Genomic DNA, 22,161 nt, shown 5'->3' with positions numbered 1-22,161 from the left:
TGGGACTTGTAGTAATCATTTGGTTATTGTGAGAGAGAATTCGCATTCGAGGAACTGATACTATTTCCGTCTCACTGTCAATCCATATTGAATGCAATCACCTGAGTGCATCTGTGAACACCACAGGAATACAGAGTTCCTTCATATCTTCTTTTTGTCCTCTCTGAGGCTTTCTCTCATACAGAAAATATTATGTTGCCTTTTTTCCTCTTGAACATAATTTTTTGCTGCTGTTGCATCTCTGCGTCAAGGCATCTTTTGCAAATGTTCATGTCAACTTTTCTTCATCCTTGTCAGCTGTAAGCTGCATGTTCACCTATCGAGCAATTAGAAAGGGGCAGAAAGAACATACTAACATCCAGTCTGTCTCCCGACTCCCTGCTCCCATCCCTCGGAAATGGGGAGACAACACGAGTGTCGCACAGATAAGTGTCTTGTCACACAACCTTTATGGCAACATGTTGTATCGCATATCACATTGACTCATTGGGAACTGTGCCTAAAAGTCAATGTTTGATGTACACTGCCGATAACACCACATTATGGCTCTTGTGGTAACTAGTCGACAGCTTCAGGGAGGGTTAAGGAGGTAAAACTCTGTGCCTATGGCAGTGGAAGTGGAAAAACACTTTGGGAAGTCTCCTGAGGTTAGCACTGAAGAACAGTTAATTTCTAGAACAAATATTGATAGAAATAAAAGCATCCACATGAGTGTTGTGTGGAAAGGGCAAGTAAATTTGTGTTTATGTTGGTGCTAAAAATAATTTCAAAATCAAGTAGTCGCATTAGGACAACTGTAGCAAAGAAAGGGAAGGTAAAAACTAGTCAGATACGAACTGATGAAAAGCAGTTTGTGAAATATGAGAACAATTATAAATATAGTGGAACGAGGGATTTCTCTATATATATATATATATAAAAATAAGGGTAGCTGCTCGTTTTGCAGAAGACATCAAATATTGATTTTTCTATTATGACACTTATTTATAAAATATCAGTGAAGGAAAAAAATTGCAAACAGCCACTTTTTTGAATGAACAATAATTGCTTTTGTGCCTAAGCTGATCGTCAGACGGCACAGAGACTTCTTTACAAATTTTGCGTTCTTTGTCTTTTTTGTCTTTATGTTTTGGCCACACTGTTGCAGTAATTTCTTCTCTATTAGCTGGAAGTTTCCTTTACATGATTTATCAATTCTAAGATATAAGATATACAGTTGCACCACCCTCCAAATAATTGTTAACTGGAATACTCTTGCAGTTCCTTGTGGATAAAATAACTTACTTAGCCTTTATCCAAGTCCTAAAGTGACCACACTGTTGTATTATCTCTTTGTAGGTGAGCTGCTATCAGGGATAGATTTTCTTTGGTCTACCAGATCATTAAATAATGTAAACCTTCTCTTCATCGGTTCTCATTGCACGAAGAAGAATCTCTTACATTTGAAGCTGCTGTATACTACTTTGCTGAAATGTTGTACAGAATTTTGGGACGTTTTAGGTTTGATATCAATGTCTGGGATATCAAACAATGGAAAATCCAGAATGGAAAGTAAAAAAAATTGTGAAAAGGGTAGTGGCTACTCACCATGTAGTGGAGATGCTGAGTCACAGACAGGCACAGCAAAAGGACTGTCAGAAAGTGAGCTTTTGGCCAACAAGGCCTTTGTGGAAAATAGACAACACACACATGTGTGCCATCCCCCACCTCACCCCCCACCCCCGCCACACACACACACACACACACACACACACACACACACACACACACACACACACATGCATGCGCGCGGGCGGCCAGAGTCTCTGGCTGCTGAAGCTACTGCCTGGCTTCAGGAGACAGTAACTATGGCCCTGTGTGTGTGTGTACACTTTTCAACAAAGGCCTCGTTGGCCAAAAGCTCGCTTTCTGACAGTCTTTTTGATGTGCCTATCTCTGACTCAGTAGCTCCACTGTATGGTGAGTAGCAGTTAACCTTTCATAATATTGTTACATTGTGTGGGATATTTTAAAACTGAACAGAACCTCCCCTTTCAACAGAGAGAACATGTAGAATTAAAGTATTTTTCAAATATCACCAGATCCCAGAGTGACAAAGTAGTGCAGTAACTTGTGCATCAGCTGAGTCAAGTAACCTGAAAATGTCCAGGGGTTCGTGAGTGGGCGGCAATTCCTGCATCTTTGGTATTTGTTTTATTATCCTCATTGTATGTGAGAACTGTATAAGTGTGAAACGAGAATGTCTGTTCTAATTGTAGAGACAGGAACACAAAACTACAAATTTGGTTTACATCTTTACTGCAGCTGTTATTTGCCAAAACGTGGGTCTTAAAGTGACTACAGTATCCGTCACACTGTATTGTGAGAGTCTGTGAGTCACTGGCTATCGTATCAAATATTGTAGACTTCCCACTGTCCTATGTCATTCAAAGAAAATTCTCGTGTTTCGTTGTGCTATACCTTTACCGAAATGTGACGACGTTGCAGTCTGGCGGGTTGTCCGGAGGCGGCAGTGTGCAACACGTACCGGGCAGCACGCGCAGCCGTGTCGACTGGCTCCCTGGGCGTCGTGGTAGCACACTGGTCCGGTTCGCACCACCTGACACCCCACACCTTCGGCTGGCCCGGCTTCCTCGCCGGTTGCGGACTTGCCTGGAATCCGGATACGCATTGGGTAATATTTCTTGTGAAGCTTGGTATACCACTATTTTTCTCTTTCCGAGAGCTGCCCAATGCTGTTCTTAAAGTTTGCTGCAAACTGCCGATTATGGGAGTGCAGATTATCTGGCTTACAGAATATGTGTGCATGGTTTAGTATCTTTTTTAAAAAGTGAAATCTGAAATATTCTGTCATCATTAGAAAGAATTTTTGTTTATAATACAAATTAATAATTTTGATAACCCATATGTTGAAATCATCTGTCAGTGAGTAGTGTTTGATACCGTTTAGACAAATAACATTTCACACTCTTTGTGTAGTACAAGGAAAGATGCGAGTGAGTAGGAAGTAAGTTGTGTAACGTGTACTCTGCGCTGGCGTTTGTTTTTATAAGTGCGATATTATACGGGAGGCATGGAATACGAGAAAATGACAGCTTGTGGTGAGAAGAAAATGGCTTCACCAGCTGTGGGCAGGCCCTTTTACATTTTGGCATCGTGGTTTGGCAATGGCTTGCCATTCAAAGGACAACAACACACTCCAAGAATGAAAACAAAAGACAAGATGGTTTTGTGACAAATGAAATATATTGTAATCTTAATGGTTATGTTGAGCCTTTGAGGCATATGTAAAGTTGTGTTCTACTCAAATTCACAAAACACACTAATGATCTCTACAACAATTCAAGGAAATATATGTTTATAAAAGGAAAGTACAGTAGAGTCTAGATTATCCGACCTAAACCAGCCGCAGCAAGGTCGGATAAGCGGGAAGGTCAGATAACACCGAAAATAATACAAAAAAACACAAAAATTAAACTAAAGTAGGCCAAATGAGTTAAACATATAATACAATACAAATAAAATTAGACTGATCAGATTTTTACTGTGTGAAGAAGTTAGTAATTGTCTTTTGTTTGCCTGCTGTTCACTTTTTTTTCTGCTAAATCACGTAGTCTCTTAAGAAGTAAAACCTCGGTAGATGATGTTTCCTCCAGTTGCTCTACATATTTTAAAGCAGTTTCTAAGGCCTTACGTCCTTTGTTGTGAGAAATCTTGGGTGCACTTTCCTCCACTACATCCGCTTCTTCGTCTTCTTCTTTTTCGTTTACCATGTTGACTATTTCCTCATCTGTCACTTCAAATTCTTCATCTTGGACAATCCATTCATTTATGTCATCTTCTGTGGTGTCAGCACATCCGGGAACTTTTCATAAAAATGAAAACAGAGTAGTATTTTCTGGTTCGGTCTGCTGCTTTAGATTTTCATCATCTGGAGAATTTTCCTGTAGCAAAATTTTCCAGGATTTTGCAACTGTATTTGCTCCAACACTCTCCCAAGATTGGGCCATGTCATAAGCTACATCTTTCAAATTAACACAGCACAACTGCTCTACCATGTCTTCTTCCTTGTTCATAGCATTAATTAAAGAGGAAAGCAAGTTTCTGCGGTAGTTTCTCTTCAGTGTCTCTAAGGTTCCTTGGTCCATAGGCTGACATAAGGATGTGACATTTGGAGGCAAAAACATGGTCTTTATATCTTGATCTTGAAGTTCATCTTCATTAAGATGACAAGTGGCATTGTCTAGAAGCAACAGTGCTTTGTGGGGCAAGTTGTTGGCTTTCAAAAACTTTTCAGTTTGTGGCACGAACTCATTAAAAAACCATTCTTTAAAAAAGTCTGAGCTCATCCAAGCCTGGCGGTGCCTTTTCGGCCTTTGATGCTAATGTTTTTTCCGGTAACATTTTGTAATTGAAATCAGTCTCGTCGCAGTTAAAAATTTGATTGCCTGTTAAGTTTTCTTTCTCCAATACCTTGTGAAGTTTATTCCTAAACAATTGAACAGCTTCAAAATTTGCTGAAAGCTTTTCACCACAAACATTAAATTGCTGAATTCCGTATCTTTTCTTCCATCTATCGAGCCAACCTACACTAACCGTGATATCAGGTTCACCTTCGTTTAGTTCATTACGAAATTTTAAGGCTTTTTCCTGCAAAATAGGTCCCGACATGGGTACAGCTTTATCACCAAGTTGAGCAAACCATAGGAACAAAGCTTCACTAACTTTTTCATAATCACATTTTTTTATGGTTTTCCGATCTTCTGAAACAGCCGAGGTTGCTCGCTGAGAACACCACTTCTTAACTTCATTGCGGTTCCTTTTCCAGTCTCCAACTGTTGTTTTCCGGACGTTATAATCTTGCGCCACTTTTAATAAACTTTCACCATTGTCTATTATTTTTAAAGCTTTAAGTTTTTCTTCCATTGAAACAACCACCTTTTTCCATTTTGAAGCCATCACCCCAAATTTTTACAATAAACAAAGTGCAACACATCCACTACACTACAGATCTAAGTTAGCACTGAGGAGTGAGGAGTAGCAGACGGCAACAATGAACTGAGTATCAACAAACAACACATTAGTCACTGATCTGTCGTCGGCTGGTGCACGGTCGGCGCGGTGAAAGGGTTGGATAACACAGAAGGTCACATAACCAAAGATCAGACAATTGAGACTACTGTATTGGACATGCTTTCTCATGATATGAGTAGAAGTTATTTTGTTTTGCTACAGTAACAGCTGCAGAACATGAAGAATTCAAGCCTTTCCTCACCTACACACAGGCTTTTAGAGGCACTGATTAGCAGGACCTCTTCCTCCAGAGAATCAACTAAGATGAGATGATTAAAAGAAAAAGGTAAATATGTCAGATGTTACATTGGGTGCCAACTCTCATTAAGTGTTCTGACTCAGCTTTAACTACAAGGAGCAAGCCAACAGCTACGCGAAACCCTGAGCCAACAATGAAAACAATTAAAGTGGTTTATTTATTGGTACCTTTGGACTGAGATTTGAACAATTAAGTGATACGAATACACACTGAATGTTCAAAAAGTTTTGAACTTTCTTCTTTCCCATGAGAAATGACAGAGGAGAGGAGCTTTCTTCAGTGGAGATGTGGTGGGGGACACTCGTCCACTGTCTGTAGCTTTTTCCTTCTGGCAGAAGACGTTATTCGCTGGCAGTCAGTGTAGGAGTGGAGATGTGTAGCGAGCTCTCATCAGATTCCAGTAAGATGTAAAGTGACAGAACAGACTGAACAGCGATATTACATCAAATTCTGCAAATAGCTCAGCAATACGAGACAAGATTTCTGGGACAGTGGCACAAGCAAATTAATCACAAAGGAGTGATACGGCCACTTCAAGCCTGCTCGTCAGCGGATGACAAATTGCATTCAGATTGACCTTCGGCGAACCAAAATGACATGTCATTGAGCAAATGCAGACTTTCATCACGAAAAACTGTCCATATCACAGTACCAGAACTTGTGAATGGATCGGCACCTTCAGTTTTGATGATGATTTGTGCACGAGGGGAGAGTCTGTGAAATTAGTACCGAAACTGCTGACTGTGGAGCAGAAGAAATGCTATCTGAAAACCGCACGGGATGTGATGGACAATTCAAACAATAACCTTAACTTTCTGAGCACCTGGTCAGATGTGATGAAACGAGTACTCGCATTAGGAACGTCCAACATACCCGAGGCCAAGAAAAGGACTGCCGGTCCACAGCAGTATCAGCTGCACATAGACTATTTTCTCCGACTATTGTGACGTGATGCTTTGTGAGTATGCACCACGAGGGCAAAGCATCACAAAGAAATACTATTGGGTGGTCCTGCGTGACACTCGTCACACTGTGCGGCACAAATGACCGGATCTGGAGGCAGAAAAAACTTGACAGCTCAATTACGCTGATGCTCCTGCCCTTTCTGCACGTCCCGGCCCAACTTCCCTCACTGGACACATCATCCCTGTGGCTGTTCAGGCTTCTTACTGCCCTAGCATGACTCTGTGTTATTTTTTACTATTTCCCAAGCCGAAAATGCCCCCGAAAGGAGCACAATTTGAATTGACAGAAGACCTCTTGTGGAATACGATGTCCCAGCTGCTCCTTGTTCCAAAAGATGCGTTCCAGAAGTGCTTCTGACAGTGGGGGAAATACTGAAGAGACTACTTCAAAAAGAATTGCTATTCTCTACTTCCAGATCTATGAATCGTTTTCTGCCAGTCAGAGATTTGATACCTTTCGAATACACCTTCTAATGAACAAAATGGGTTTAGTAGAAGAAGAGAGCGAAGATTAGGTGACCGAAGAACCTGTTTATCACTTACATTGACACACTGAAATACAGGGATTTGTTATTAGAGTGTGCAGGTTGAAATTTGTTTAATTGTAATGATATTTAGCTGCAGAAAATGAAAACCATCATCAGGAAAAAGTGAAGAAATGCACAGACAGAAAATAATACAAAATACCATGGTTTTTTATTATGTAAAGTGTAATTTGTAAGTTGTCAGTTTCTGGCAGGATTCCTCATCTATGTGAGTAACAGAGTTGAAAGTGTGAATCGTTCAGAAGAATTATTTCCTTAGGTGTAGGTGCTCAGATATATGTCAAACTGTGACCTTTAATTGTTGTGATTAACATGCTTCTATAGATACCTGTCGCCAATTATTTGCTCATTGATTTTGAGGCAGGCATTCACTAAAGATACAAATGGACTCATTCAAAACAAATAAGTAACTTCATCTATTTATTAGTTATTATTGCACTGGGTTACACCACATTGCTCCCCCATATCTCTCTCTCTCTCTCTCTCTCTCTCTCTCTCTCTCTGTGTGTGTGTGTGTGTGTGTGTGTGTGTGTGTGTGTGTGTGTGTGTGTGTGTGTGTGCACACAGAAAGTACATATATAAAGATTGGCAGCATCTGGAATCATTTATATTCTAAAGTAAACCATGACAATAGAACTGTGAGAAATTGATTGCGTATCAGCCTATGAAAATGCATTGTATTTGGCTCTGTTGTTGATGAAAGATGCAGCAGATAAAGAAAATTGCAATACTTTTTTATGCCTTTTGAAATGAGGTGAAGTGAGATTTTCGTAAATTATGGAGGAATCACAAAAACATAACAGCTTTACAAAAAAAAAACACAGCAGTTTTGACAAAACTCGAGGACGTCATTAGCGTCGCAATGTGGCACAAAATTACTGCACATGGACAGACAGCAGCCAGTTGCGTCGAGCATCGTGTGTGCGCAGTAGGCCACTGCGGGTTTGAGCATTCAGATGACAGTTTGTGCTGAGGGATAGAGAGGAGACAGCGACAATAGCCATTTCGGTGTGACGGCACGTATTGGAGGTCCACATGCAGAGTGGAAGTAGAGTGAGTTCGGAAGCAAAGAGTCAACTCCTTTGATTTCGTCTCACCGTAATTTGTAGACCTTCACACATGCAAGTAAAAAGATGGTGGTGTGGGGCATACAGAGGATGGTGGTTGTGCTCTCTGCCTCTGTCTCAGCCATTTTCTCCAACCATCATCCACCCCAGTGACTGCCAACATAGGGTGGAGTGCCAGGTCATGGCACTGTATCTTGTTCTTGAACTCCGTAGATAAATTATATTCTTGGAAAACTTTTGCTGTCACTTCTCTACGTAACACTTGTCACGCATCCGGAGACACGTTGCAGAGTCTTCTCTGTTATCAGATGTCTGATGTGGGTTGTTCGTCTGTCCTGTTTGGAGGATGTCGTCCTCATGCAAAAAGCCGAGTGGTACACGTGTTGGTCGGCGTATGAGGTAATTTCGTGGAGGTCTTAAATGTTACACATTTTGTCAGTGGTATGGATTGAGTAAGGGGTATATGGGTGAGTGCCTGGGGCAGGCTCTGCAGTGGAGTTGTCTAGACTGATAGAAACCTTTAGCTGAGGGTGATTGGAATATCCGACAGCTTCATGAAAACCTTCTGTAGATTAGAAGGGTGGCAGCTAAGACAAGGAAGGGGGGCGAGCGGGTACAATTGCAGATATCTGTCATGGACTGCGCGAGTCGTGTGGTTAGCGTGTGATCAGCACTGTTTTCTGTCATGGACTGCTATTTGCCTTTTTTCTCTCTCTTCTATCCAGATTATTTTACAAACTTGTATCGAGCATCGGGCTCATATCAGAATTCTCTGTTACCACTTAACATGTTAATCCTTCACATCTGATACAGCGCTAGTACTTGACATTGACTCCCTATGTATTTATATAATAAATATTTCATCATTCAACAGTGTTCAGTAACACTCACTTTAAATTATTTGTTCATGCAGTATAAATGGAGTAGAAATGCTTTTTCAGCTGCTGGGAATTTTGGTTAAAATATCAGTGTTTGATGACATCGTTCGAGAGCACTTAAGGTGTTGCACACTGTGTGCTCACTTAGAGGGGCTCCCTCCCGATTCACAGACAACAGCCTGTAGACACCCGCTGTTTGTTACATGGGTATTAATTGCACACAGTATGTTCCCACACTGGGAGACTCTGAAAACTACCTATGAGAAAAGTAACATATTGCCTTAGAATTCTAATATCAGTTCAAATAAAAGCATCGGAGGAGTATTTTGCAATGCAGTAACTGGTCTCGAGCAGCCGGCAGTGCTCACCTTCGGGCTAAATGCACATGTTGCAAGCGTTTCGTGTCGTGTCGTCAACAGTGCTGCAAGCAACAGTGGTGGGTAGAGGTCAAGATGATGTATGTGGAGGGAAAGCCGGTCTCGACGTTGTGAGATACTGATATGGTGTTCCGCTAAAAAAAAAAAAAAAAAAAAAAAAAAATTGACCAGTATCATCTTCTAATGTTATTGACACAACACAGCAACTGGTCTACCTCATTCATAATGTCTGTCCCAAGGATTTGTACCCTTACTAGCTGTGGGAGATGAAAGCCTGGTAAGTGAAAGTGATAAGTACAGGTTTAGACGTATGTTGAAAACACCATCTGTGTGGAACTGTACAGGTCTCTTACAAGGATACGTGGGCCAGTGGAGTAGCCAATAATATCATTCCACTAAATGGCATTCGACCTCCAAACGGTCAGTAATTCAGCTCATGTAATGGTGAATTCTTCTGACAGGAAACACCTTTGGTAGTAAACAGTTCAGCACTTGTAATGACACACTGTTATCGTAGCAGACGCTCTCTGATAATAAAGAATTCGGTGCGTGCAGTGATCAGCTCGTCATCTTGATGTGCTCGTGTTGCTGCCAGGAGCCCTTCTCACCACAAGATTGTGGCACTGAGAGTGCCATTCTGATGACAAACCCTTGCTACGATGCTTTGAGACACAAGACATTTTTATCTTCACCAATTTTGGCTTTATTTTTTTAGGTTTATGGAGAACAGTCTTTTTCTTGAATAGTAAAACAGTACTGCTGATTAAACTCCATGAAACATTAGGAATTTTACAGATTCTCTCTATTCCTTATTTATAAGAATTATTTAAACACTTTTATTGCTGTTCTACTTGCACTGGGAGCTGTTAAATGAATTCTGAAGCTCTTCAACAGAATAATTCTGTATATTTTTTCTTCCCTAAATGTGTGCTATGCGAGAACCAGTGCATTAACTATGAGTCAAATAAATTATACATTTTATGATTTGGTTGTATACACAGTATCCTACAGTCTATTCGCCGAGAGCTGGGACGAAACATAAACAGTGTCACGTGAGCGACTACGCTCGTTTCCAGAGAAAGCATTCGGTGTTCACGTGATACGTAGGGGTGTGGAAAATCCTTGGCGCACGCTTTGCAGCTGGCGGCGTTCAGCTGGCTGACGAGCTGTCACAGCGGACCATGAGAAACCTGGGCAACAATGTAAGAAATAAATTTAACAATTATGTTAAAATAATGTTAAACCGAGTTCATTCTGTCGAAGCAGATGTGTTTTCATTCAGGTTGCTAACAAAACGCTCCATTCAAACACAATTAATTGTTAATTTTAATAACAATACCAGTAAAATAATGATACAAGACGAAACAAGGTTCACTCTGTCGAACTTGAACTGTTTTCGTTGAGGTTTATAACAAACCGCTCCTCTCTCTCCTCTATAATGCAGTTTAATTTCCACATTTGAGTTTCCACTTTTTCTACGACATGGAGGACGCACTTGTTCCAATCCTCTGCAGTCACTGTTCTTACTGCTTCCTCTAGCAGTACTTTAACATCTGGCATTTTGTATGTATTGTTTTTCGCTGCAACATAGCCTTTGGTTCTGGCCCACACTAACTCGATGGCGTGTAATTCACAGTGGTATGGTGGAATTCTGAAAACAGTTTTCCCTGCATTCTTCGCCATTTCATCTATTGTGTATTCGTTGTGCACTGCTCTGTGATTTTTAAGTATATCTAAAAGTTCTTACTTCAACATACCGTCTTCAAAATCGATGTTTTTAGATTTTAGCCACTCTGATATTTCGTGCTTATTGGAATTCGCATTGGGAACTTTTTCTTTTCTCCGAGAATGGTATGGCGCATTATCAAGAACAATAACTGTATTTTCCTGAAGCCGAGGAAGAACATCTTGAAACCACTTCTCGAAGGTTTCGGCGCACATCTTCTCATGATAATCTCCACTTTTCTTGGATTCGGAAGTCCACAAACATCCTTCAACGAACCCTGCTTTGCTGCCAATGTGTGCGATAATCAGATGTTTCCCTTTACCTGATGGGCTCATGCTTCAGGTGGATAATCTGGACAGAAACGCTTGTTTTGAGGAATTTATAGTGTCATCTACCCAGACGTAACTTCAGGTATGTCCTGCATTCACCCACGTCTCGTCCAAATAGTAAATGGGTCTGCCGTCATCTCTCGACCGTTTAATGGTTCGAAGATAATGCCGCCTCCGTAAAATGATGTCATCCCTGTCTATTAGCATGCTATCGCGCCTACGCCGGACATATTTGGCATTCATTTCTCTCAATAACTTATAAAATGTAGTTCTCCGAAAATTGCCCAGATCTGCATCTTCGTTCACGACTGTAAGCACTTTGTCAATTCGTTATGAAAAAAAAAAAAAATCTTCTACTTTCCTTTGTATCGCATTTCTATCGAAGTCATCAACATTTTCAGAAAGTTTGTCGTAATTTTCCTTTCTTGGGAGACTTCAAAGAGTGTGTGGCCTTGTACTCACTTATCACACGATACACTGAAGAACGTTCAACACCTGTAGCTGCAGCTGTTTTCGAAACAATGTCACTCATCGACTGCTCTGGATGTAACGGTTCTGTTTTATACACATTAACCACCATGTGCTTCTCAGAAGAACTTAATGATTTCTTCTTTGCTCGCTTCTTTGGTGGACTCAGAACTGACACGTCGACCTCCCTCGCTGAATCCTTGGATGACATAATGAGGACAGCCGTATGTGATGCTAATGAAATAAGTGAATATGTAATATACATAAAATAAGAAATCATGCGATGCTATTGGTTGCGCACATAAATAGTGAACGCTCAGCGTGACTACAAACACATATACTTACTCTAATAATCAACAACTAGTCTTTCATGCGTCTTTACAGATGAACTTAAGATATCCTGAAATTGCCGCTGAACAACACCCACTAACGAGCTCACACCTGCAACTGAGATGGCCACACCGACTGAGCACCGCGCCTGCGAACCGCACAATGCATCGCTCATAAAGGACAAACGGTTGCACCCATCGCATTGGAACAAACTACAAAATTAAATTCAAACCTTTCTGAAACTTTTCTCGCTTACACCCCCACAAAAAAATTTAAAGGGGAAAAGTTTGTTGCTTACTATGTTTCGGATGATGATTTGGTAAAAGTTGTGCATCAGACGTGAGATTTTAATTTATTACTTCACTATTACTGACTCTATTGGGCAGAAAATTTGCAGACATCATCAACATATAGCACTGAAGGCAATTATAAAATTATTTTGCTGTGCGACACACAGTTTAGGAGATATGGCGTGATAAATACAGAGTAACGCGAAAAAACAACTTTTCCTGAAAGCTTAAATATTTCTCTTTTTCAGTGACAATAAATTTTAATGTAATGTAAAAAAAGGTGTCGGAAGGTAGTTCTCGGATCACTTTATCATGTTCAGGTGCCAAATTACAAAACACATGACTTTCATTCTTTAATTTCTGATGCCCCTGTAAGAACTGCCAATAGTTTTAGCTTACGGCGGTTGTGTTTTCTGTGTAATTGTCTTCTTTGATATTTCAGTTTATTGTTTATACAATGGTCATTGCAAAAGTGATGGCAAATGCTATTTGTCTCAGAAATGGTAACAAATTTTAAAAACATTGAAATGTGTGAATGGAAGGTTTAGTTCATATGTAAATGTTGCATGTAGGGAGATGGATAGAGACACACACACACACACACACACACACACACACACACACACACACACGCACACACACCACCATAAAGATACAGCACGAGAACAAAGATGAAACTTTTTTTTTTTTTATTTCAAACATGTTATAGTGTCAGTTGCAACAGTACACATTAATACAGAGCAGGAACACGAACCTGTGACATCTTAGAGTCTCTCGAAATACTCTCCTAACGGATGCATCACACACTGCTGCCACTTTATAAGGTGCCAAATACCCATGATCTCATAATGAGCGTACTGTCGGATCTCATGTGTTGCTGCTGTGGCAACAGAGTGTATATGCCCAGGGAAATCCTGGAAAAACCTCAGATTTTTTTCATCCTGGAGAAAGCTGGGAAAAACCCGGGAATTTTTTAGAATTCTGTGAATTTTTCATTGTTTTAGTTTATAAATTTTTGTAATTTTTGACTGCTAATGACTACCACCAACAAAGAATTTTGCTTTTATCCACTACTGCAGTATAATACTGCAGCAATAAAACATAAACAAGAGAAAAACACCAGTAAAAACCTAAATTGCAAGGAAAATGTGCCATTTACGACAACAAAACGCAGTCCACACAAGTGTCCACTGACTTCAAAATGTGTTGAAGGCTTTGGGATGAAGACTACACAATACTTCGTAACAACAAATTGCTTTCGATGAATGTGGCGTCACAACTGTTCCAGTTACATTTGTTTGTGTGGTTGCTAGTAGACTCATGCGCATGCGCAGAGCTGAAGTTGTGTATGAGCAGCACCTTCTCTTCCTCCTAGACCTTCAAGTGTGGCTGTTAAATGTATAAGCAGTAGCTGCAAGCAACCAGATGCTACCTGGAAAAATTTCTCTGGTGCACCCAAGCTACCACTTTCCTGCATGCGCAGACCAATCAAGATTTATACGATGAGTGGCCTCCACATGTCCCGTGTTTACATTTCGTGATTTTGCTTTTCACTTTTCGTTTACAGCTCTCACATCAAATGAAAACAAAACTAATTTCTGTGGCTGGTAGCTATCAAATGAATTAAAATACATTAATATAATTATGGAAACCTAAAACACGTTATTAGTTTCAATTTTCTGATTTCATTTTGTTTCCACGTTATTGGCAATCGAGCATTAATCGCCTGTAAGAACAATGAAGTTATTTTTGTCAATTTACTAAGTAAATTTTGTTTTTATTAATCTTTTCCGCTGAGGCAGTCAATTTATTTGGAATTGAAGTGTTTCATTCCAAACTATTATCTAGTTTCAACTCCTCACTGAATTTCAACTGCACATTTTCATCTTCTGGTATGTTTGGGCAAGAGAATTGGCTTCTCAAAAACTACACTGAAAAGCTTTAGCAGAATTTTACATATCTGTCATCTGTGAAAAACAGTATTTTTCAATCACAAGACGTAGTTCAGCACTTGTCTGGCACCTCCTCTAGGCTTGACGTTACTTCTTAATTGGTGTTGTTTATGGCTTAAGTTTACAGAATGCCATTCTTCAATAAATTATAGGCTGGGAGCACACTGCGTTTTATCATTGTTAACTTCCCACAAAGGTTTATAATTACTCCTGGAGTAGAACATTTATACAGTTTCTGGGTTTTACAAGTAACATTGTTAATTTTTATGCGGTTGGAAAAAGTCATGACAAGCTTACTGTTCTTAGTTCTGATGTATACAAACAACTTTTTTTATTTTTGTAGCAAATTTGTATTCCTTATTACTAGCTTTTTGCAGTGCGTAAACTTGATTGTAAATGGTACTTAACAGTTTTGCAGTGTACGAATAATAATAATAATAATAATAATAATAATAAAGTCCATGTTGAAGCCACCATACAGCAAAATATTAAGGTATTTTGAGTTATGGAATCTAGTTTTAGAATGAATATTGTGCCAATCGCCCTATGTACTACAACTCCGTATGTCCCTTCTGAACAACATGCTGCACACGATCACATGATGCCCCACTATATATGAATTTCCAAACAGAAATGTGACAAAAAGTGTATGACCAGACCAAACACCAAGTGCAGGTTTCCTCCATTGTCATAGCTGCGCATGCCCAGTAATCCTGTCTTCTGACAAGCTCTGGCAACTGCTCAAACTAAGTAAAAATTTCTAACAGGTTGCAGAAAAATATTGCGAATGGTGTTTCGAGAAGCACGACTTTAAAAATAAATTTCTTTTACGCAAGGTGAATTATGTTATGTGTGAGACTCCATGATGAATTTCTTAAATCATTGAGCGTTTGACCCTCATTCAAATCTTAACACTTCGAGCTCCAACCACTTAGAAAAATTTTGGGCGCAGAAGATGCCCTTATTTCAAATTTTACCATTACATTTGCATTTGATATATCTTAAAGGGGCATCACACTCTAAAAAAGACCAGTATTCTATGAGAAAGCTTAGCTTTTCCTGAAGCTATACTACATGTTTGTTAATGTAAAACATGAACTTTCGTGTTGTGTGTTTGCGCTATTTAACAGTGATATCGTTATTAGCTTACTACGTCCACAGACGTACTACATGTCCTATACCTTGAATATCTGCTGTAATTTGCTGGAGAGATAATGTAACGTGAGCTATGACTTGCCAGAAGTGCATGGCAATCTCGATTTAAGTGCTCTGTTTGATGGAATTTGAATTTTACTTTTGGAATACAAAAATATGCAGCATACACATTGCTGCGCATCAAAGATCTTTCCAAAATGCATTTTTTGCTGGGTTTCCTTAGCTTTCCTAAAGTGCCAGGAAGTTCCATGCCATTGTACAAAACCTTTAGCATTCAAAGAATTGATAAGTTTTGCAGTTCAGAGTGTAATTATATTGTCATTTAAATGGAGAAAGTGTATTTTCAACCAGAAAAATATGTATTTTCACACGGGAAGAAGCATACTTTCAACAGGGGTGTGCGAGAAAAATGCAGGATTTTTTTTATCCATATATACACCTGAGACAATGTTTTAAAGTGTTTGATATCATGCTGTACACAATGGCTCTTTCAGTTTTGCTATGAGTTTATAAACACAAGGTGATATTGTAAGTCTGGCAAATATGGTGGATGCTTCAGTACTTCCCATCCCCATTGCGCAAGCAGATTCCTCACACACATTGCTGTATGGGTGCTCCCAATGTCCTGAAGAATTAATGCATCGTGTAAAGAATCGGGGCGTTTCTCCCAAATAGCCCGTCATAGGTGTCATTGCAGGAAAGTGTGATACTAGTACACATTAAGAGTTCGTCCATGTGATGGTGCAAAATGGCACAAAATCACTCCTCTAATGTCATAGGCTATGATTACCATTAACTTGACAGGTGAGGGATTGCAAAGAAATTTCTGCCTGCGTGGTCAACTTGGATGATGGCATTTTGTAGATGGTGCTTCAGTTCTGGCTAACGAGCCCTGGCACAAAATTCATCTGTGGCAATGATTCTCGAAAGTATATTGTCTCCCTCCTCCCAGTAACACGCCAGATGCACACGGCAAGTCTCATAAGCTGTCTGCTTTTCAACTTCATTTGGTGCATGAGGAACCACTTTGCAGCAACTTTACATTTGTGTAGTTCATTCTGTAAAATCCTGTAGATTGTTGTCTTCTCAATACCAGTATGACACTGTAATTTATGTAGCGTCCATCTTCTGTCATTCTACAAGCTTTGCAAATCTAGGTACAAGTGCAGTCCGTATGCACACTGATGGGACACCCTGATCAGTGATTGTCAGCCATTGCAGCTCTGCCATGCCTGAATGCATTCACCCACCAAGTAATTATTCAGTATGGCAGAGCAGCTCTTCCTACTGCATCCACAGGCTCCTCATGGCATTGACACCCATTCCTTCAATGGTGAAGTGTAATCTTTATGTAAGAGCACTGTTCAAGTCAAGTGACACCCATGTTGAATGACTGCTCAGCTCACACTGTGGCGTCTTTCCACACTTCGTTCTCCTGGAAAGGACTGTGGATTCTTGGGGAGACTCTTTATGCCATGGAATGCAGGTAGTATTTAATGTACTGTTGTGTACTGTTGCAATTGGCGGTAAAACACGTTTGCAACAACAAACTGTTTTTTGTCAAACAATGGAAAATCCAGGATTGAATGTAAATTTCTTTGTCTCTTTTTCTCGTGGTATTTCTTTATGGTGGTGTGGATGTTCATCCATCTTCCTACATGTAATGTTTACGTACGAACTGCCCTTCCATTTGCATATTTCAGAATTTTTTAATTCATTACCATTTTCGAAACGCAGTGTAGTTGCCATGACTTTTTCAGTGACCCACATAGTAATACCCATACCGTATGTTGATTGTAGCTGTTAATGGTTATTTTCTGTACAAAATATTCATTCTAATTTCTCTATAAACACACATTTCTTAAGTTCATAATCTGCTGTGCACTACTTGATATTGGCCTCACTGCAGTAGTGCTGTACAGTAGAAAGAACAAGTTGTGAGAGTTTCAAAGAGTGCCTACTGGCTCGCGAGACCCTCGGAGGGCACATGGCATAAGAAATTGATATGACAGAACATTTGCTCTTCCTAGAATGCAATATTAATAACGTACCCTCAAATACATGCTCGCTCTATGTAGGAACGTAAGGGGAACAATACTGCTGCTTCAACTGGAGAAAAGACCTACAAACGTAATAAGAAATGTCTAAAAACCTATAAAGAAATAAGAAAAGATAAGTATTACAAGCTTGTTTAGTTTCAAAAATTGTAAAAATCTTAGAGAATAACAGTTTGTGGTAAAGTTTTTATTGTAAATAACCACAGCTCCTGCCATTTGGACAAACATTAGCTTCAGCTTCAATTTAACTTATAATAACAATAATAATAATTATAATAATAGTAATAATAATAATAATATAGAAACTGGATTGTGACACCTATATTGTATTCGTCAGAAGACTGCATCCAGTATTAAAGCAGATTTGCAAAATTCCTTTTACTCATTTAGACTGAAATCTATACGATCTAATGCCACCTGTTATTAAGCACTGAAGGTGACTATGTAATAGTTGAATTCTAGATCAACAGTAATAAAATGATGATTTTCATGGTTAGTTGCTGTTCTTTCCATTGTTTATTCCCTTTACTGTTCTGAATACATTCTGCTGCAGCAAGAAATGTTACACTATATAAGGGAACATCAATTTATTTACAACTGTCGCTCAATTTGAACTCTGGGAGTCACTACAACAAACTCACTCTAAATCTTACACGATTAATTTTTCTCTTGCAGAATAGTGAGGTGCATGCTTCTATCCTTTAGTGACTATTAGGACATTTAATTGTAATTCAGCAGTAGCCTGAAACGTGGTGTGTCACCTGTCGTCCAGCGTACTCGTTACTAGCTCTGTTGGTCATGTGTCGTCACCCCTCTAAGATCAGGGAGCGTGTGAAACGTGTGCACTGGGCTTCCTGAATGTTAATGTACATTATTGAGTTACTCTTCGTTACATTCCAATGTGACGACGTAAGTGTCGCTGCTCGTGATGTATTTATTGCGACCAGTTTTTGTTCCTTCGCATTAGCGTTAAGCCAGTCGCGAGGTGAGCTGTTGGCATTATCAAGTGCTGCTCTCACTGCAGGACTACCTGCACAATTCACTGCCTGACCTGCTGGACGCTCATGTCTTCCTCGACTCGGCGGGCGTAATGGGTGCCGCCGCCGTCGGCCTGGGCCGCGCGGAGACGTACGTGACGTACGCGGGGCGCGAGCTCGGGGGCGGTGCCGAACTGGCAGACCTACCTCCACAGGGGGGGTCGACGCTGTACCGCCTGCTCACGGACCCTGACAACGTTGCCCTGGACTGCCTCTCTGTTGACCTCTTTGCTGTGAGTAAAAGTTTCTATTTCAGTGCAGATTTTTATTTTATGTTGTCAAAAATATTTCTTCTTGTTCTATGCCATCTATTTTCACATCCTGAGCAAAAATAAAATCTTAAAATTGTGCCCTCTAGTTGTGAACTTGCACGTCCACAGACTACTATAGACAGCACGTCCGCGGCTCGTGGTCTAGTGGCTAGCGTTGCTGTCTCTGGATCACGAGCTCCTGGGTTTGATTCCCAGCCAGGGGATGGGGTGTTTGTGTTGTCGTCATCATTTCATTATCATTCATTCATGGAAGTGACGAGATTGGACTGAGTAAATATTGGGAATTTGTGCGGATGCTAATAACCGTGCAGTTGAGCACCCCACAAACCAGATGTCATCTTCATCATCGTTGTCATAATATTCACAGCACACTCGTACGTACTATTAAACTTATGGAGATCTCCACGAGCTTCAGTGTAAATTTTACAAATCTCATCAGAACTTAATGTGCACGTAAGAAGAGAACAAATACACAAAGGCTCAAGCTGTTTCTGAACAGATGAATGCAGATTTGGAGAACATTAGCATATTATACGTAAAATCGCTTGAGGAGATCATATATGTACCAAAGCAGAAATGGTGTTTATATTGTCTTCATCAACGTGTGTTGAAACGAGCATGATTTTGGCCACCCGTCACTTTTACTTTACTGAAATTGAAGCAGATATGTTGTTGTTATCATTGTCATCTTCAGTCTGAAGACTGGTTTGATGCAGCTCTCCACACTCCATTATCCCATGCGAGCCTCTTCAGCTCCAGATAAATACTGCATGCAGTCTACATCCTTTTGAATCTGCTTGCTGAATTCATCTCTTGGTCTCCCTCTGCAATTTCCCCCCCCCCCCCCCCCCCCCCCTCTCCACACTTCCTTTGAATACTAAATTGGTGATCCTGTGATATCTCAGAATGCATCCTATCAACTGATCCCTTCTTTAAGTCTAGTTGTACCGCAAATTAGACCTACTCCTGCATTACGCTTGATTCATTTTGTATTTATAACATTGTACTCACCTGAGCAGGAGTCATGTTCCTCCTGTCACCAGACTTCACTAATTCCTACTACGTCTAACTTCAATCTGTCCATTTCCCCTCTTTTCCCCTCTTTAAATTTTCTAACCTACTTGCCCACATAAGAGTCTAACAGTACAAACTCTGACCCATAGAATGCCAGTTTTGCTTCTGATGACAACATCCTCTCGTGTAGTCCTCACCCGGAGATCCAGATGGGGGACTATTTCACCTCCAGAATATTTTAACTGAGAGGATGCTGTCAGCATGTAACCGTACAGTAGAGCTGTTTGCCCTCAAGAAAAATTGTAGGTTCCCCTCATTAAGCCATTCACAGTACTAGCAAAGCATTATTGGCTCATTTTACAAGGGCAGGTCAGTCAGTCAGTCATCCAGATTGCTGCTCCTGAAGTACCGAGAAGGCTGCTGCTCTCTTCACGGATTACTCCAGGCTCTCCAGAGATACCCCTCCATTGTGACTATACTTATGGTACAGTTATCTTTATTGTTGAGGCCCACAAGCTTCTCCACCAAGATAAAATCTACAGTTCATTAGGGGAAGGGGGGTCTATTGGGATTTCATGAGATATTACAGCAAATTGTTTAAATACAGGCATTGTTTCATAGCTGTATATTTAATTGTACTTTCAGTAATTGAGAAGTGATGAGTGGTCAAAGTCAGGTTACAGTGGCTTTAGTTCTTGTCAACAAAGATAATATAAACAGTATGTCTGCTTTCAAACACATAACCGCTTGTGACAGTTTGATGCCCGAAATATTAGTGACATCTGAATCTCCATGAATCTACTCCATTAAAGCTTTGAGGCTGAATTTCTGTTGATAATTCTCTGTGTATTCAGTTCTCCTCATATGTCTAAACTGAGTCATGATGATATGTGTATAATTTGGAATTAAAGCTCATGGAGAGTTTCATATGTTTAATATTATGGACATTTGTACTTTTGTACAAGTTTCTGCAAACTGATCAAGATGAAAGTGGGAGAGCTGTGAAGATTTGGAAGAAGATTGAAAGGTAAGTGGAATACCATTCAGAACATAGTAGCCAAAGCGTACTGAGAAACTGTGTTTTTGAAAATTAACTAATTTATTAATAGGATTTGACAGTCAATATTATACGTGGAAGCTTAGCTTTTCTTGTACCTGTACTATGTTAAACTATTAACTTTTCCTGTTTGTGTGTTTGTGCTACTCGACATTGATGTTTGTTGGCTAACTACATTACATGTCCTTTGCTCCAAACATTTACTGCAATTGACTAGCAAGATCACGTCACATGATGTATAATTAGCAGACAAAAGCTAGCCACAATCTCAATTTCAGTGCATCAGAAGCTACATGTGCAGTGTACATTTTGCTACACATCAAAGACCTTTCCAAACAAGTTTTTTTCCTGGGTTTCATTTCCTAAAGTGGTGGGAAGTTCTGTGCCGAAATTTCTATGATTCAGAGCATTGATCAGTTTTACAGCTCTGAAGTAAAGTATATAACCACTTAACATGGGGGGAAGAAAGTACTTTCACCTGGCAAAAAGTATACCGTCAAACAGGGTGATTTCGGACACCGGGGCGAATTCGGGCAGTATGGCTTATTTGCTCGTAGCCACTACATAGAAACAAAGAGTTACTTATTTTAACATTCATGCGCCAGTTATTTTAAGTGCAAGATTACATTTATTGCTTTCCACAACTTTTATTTTGCGTCAATCTTTTCCCTAGGTGACTAATTGACGAACAGCCTCAGTGTTAAAAATCCATGCATTATCATAAAGTGGAAACTTTCTATTGTTGCGCCGAGCAGGAAGTTATTGTAACTGTAAATTTTTGACGCGCTCAGTAGCTAACAGCATTGAGACAATTTCTGAACAAGTTTGTGGAGTCTCTTGTGCAAGGTCATAAAATAACAACGGCTTTTGAAAAACTGTGTACTGTGTAGGGTGATTTCGGACAGCGCCAAGAACGTATAAGAACAGGAGAGGTGCTACAGTACGGTGTAATTATGACCCGGAACATTTAGATAAAGCTGTTTGTGATATTCAGAGTGGTAAATTACCATACAGAAAAGCGTGTGATTTGTATGATATACCTAAATCAACCCTACAAAGTAAAGTGCAGAAAGCACACCCGAAGAAAATGGGAGGACAGCCAGTGCTAAATAAAGAAGAAGAAGAAATGTTGAAACAAGGTATCTTGAGGGCTGCACATTGGGGATTTCTCTTCACTAAACTGGATATTAGACATTTAGTTAAAGGCTACCTCGATAAATCTGGCCAAAAAGAGACGAAATTTCGTAATAATTTGCCAGGAGAAGAATGGGTGCATTTATTCCTCAAATGACAGTCAGAAGATCTTTCCG

The 22,161-nt window shown here is 39.9% G+C and overlaps 1 protein-coding gene across 2 annotated transcripts in view; it reads left to right on the top strand.

Moving 5' to 3' along the window:
- Positions 1-22,161, top strand: part of LOC124550870 — a 163,834-nt gene that overhangs the window by 126,319 nt on the left and 15,354 nt on the right. For both annotated transcript variants that reach the window (XM_047125618.1, XM_047125617.1), the window contains exons 15-16: positions 2,488-2,674; positions 18,496-18,741. In XM_047125618.1, the coding sequence (XP_046981574.1) occupies positions 2,488-2,674; positions 18,496-18,741 (433 nt within the window). The remainder of the gene's footprint in view (positions 1-2,487; positions 2,675-18,495; positions 18,742-22,161) is intronic.

The sequence above is a fragment of the Schistocerca americana genome, chromosome 9 (assembly GCF_021461395.2).
Source record: "Schistocerca americana isolate TAMUIC-IGC-003095 chromosome 9, iqSchAmer2.1, whole genome shotgun sequence".
NCBI classification, from domain to species: Eukaryota; Metazoa; Arthropoda; class Insecta; order Orthoptera; family Acrididae; genus Schistocerca; species Schistocerca americana.
This window is presented reverse-complemented; position numbering and strand designations above follow the sequence as displayed.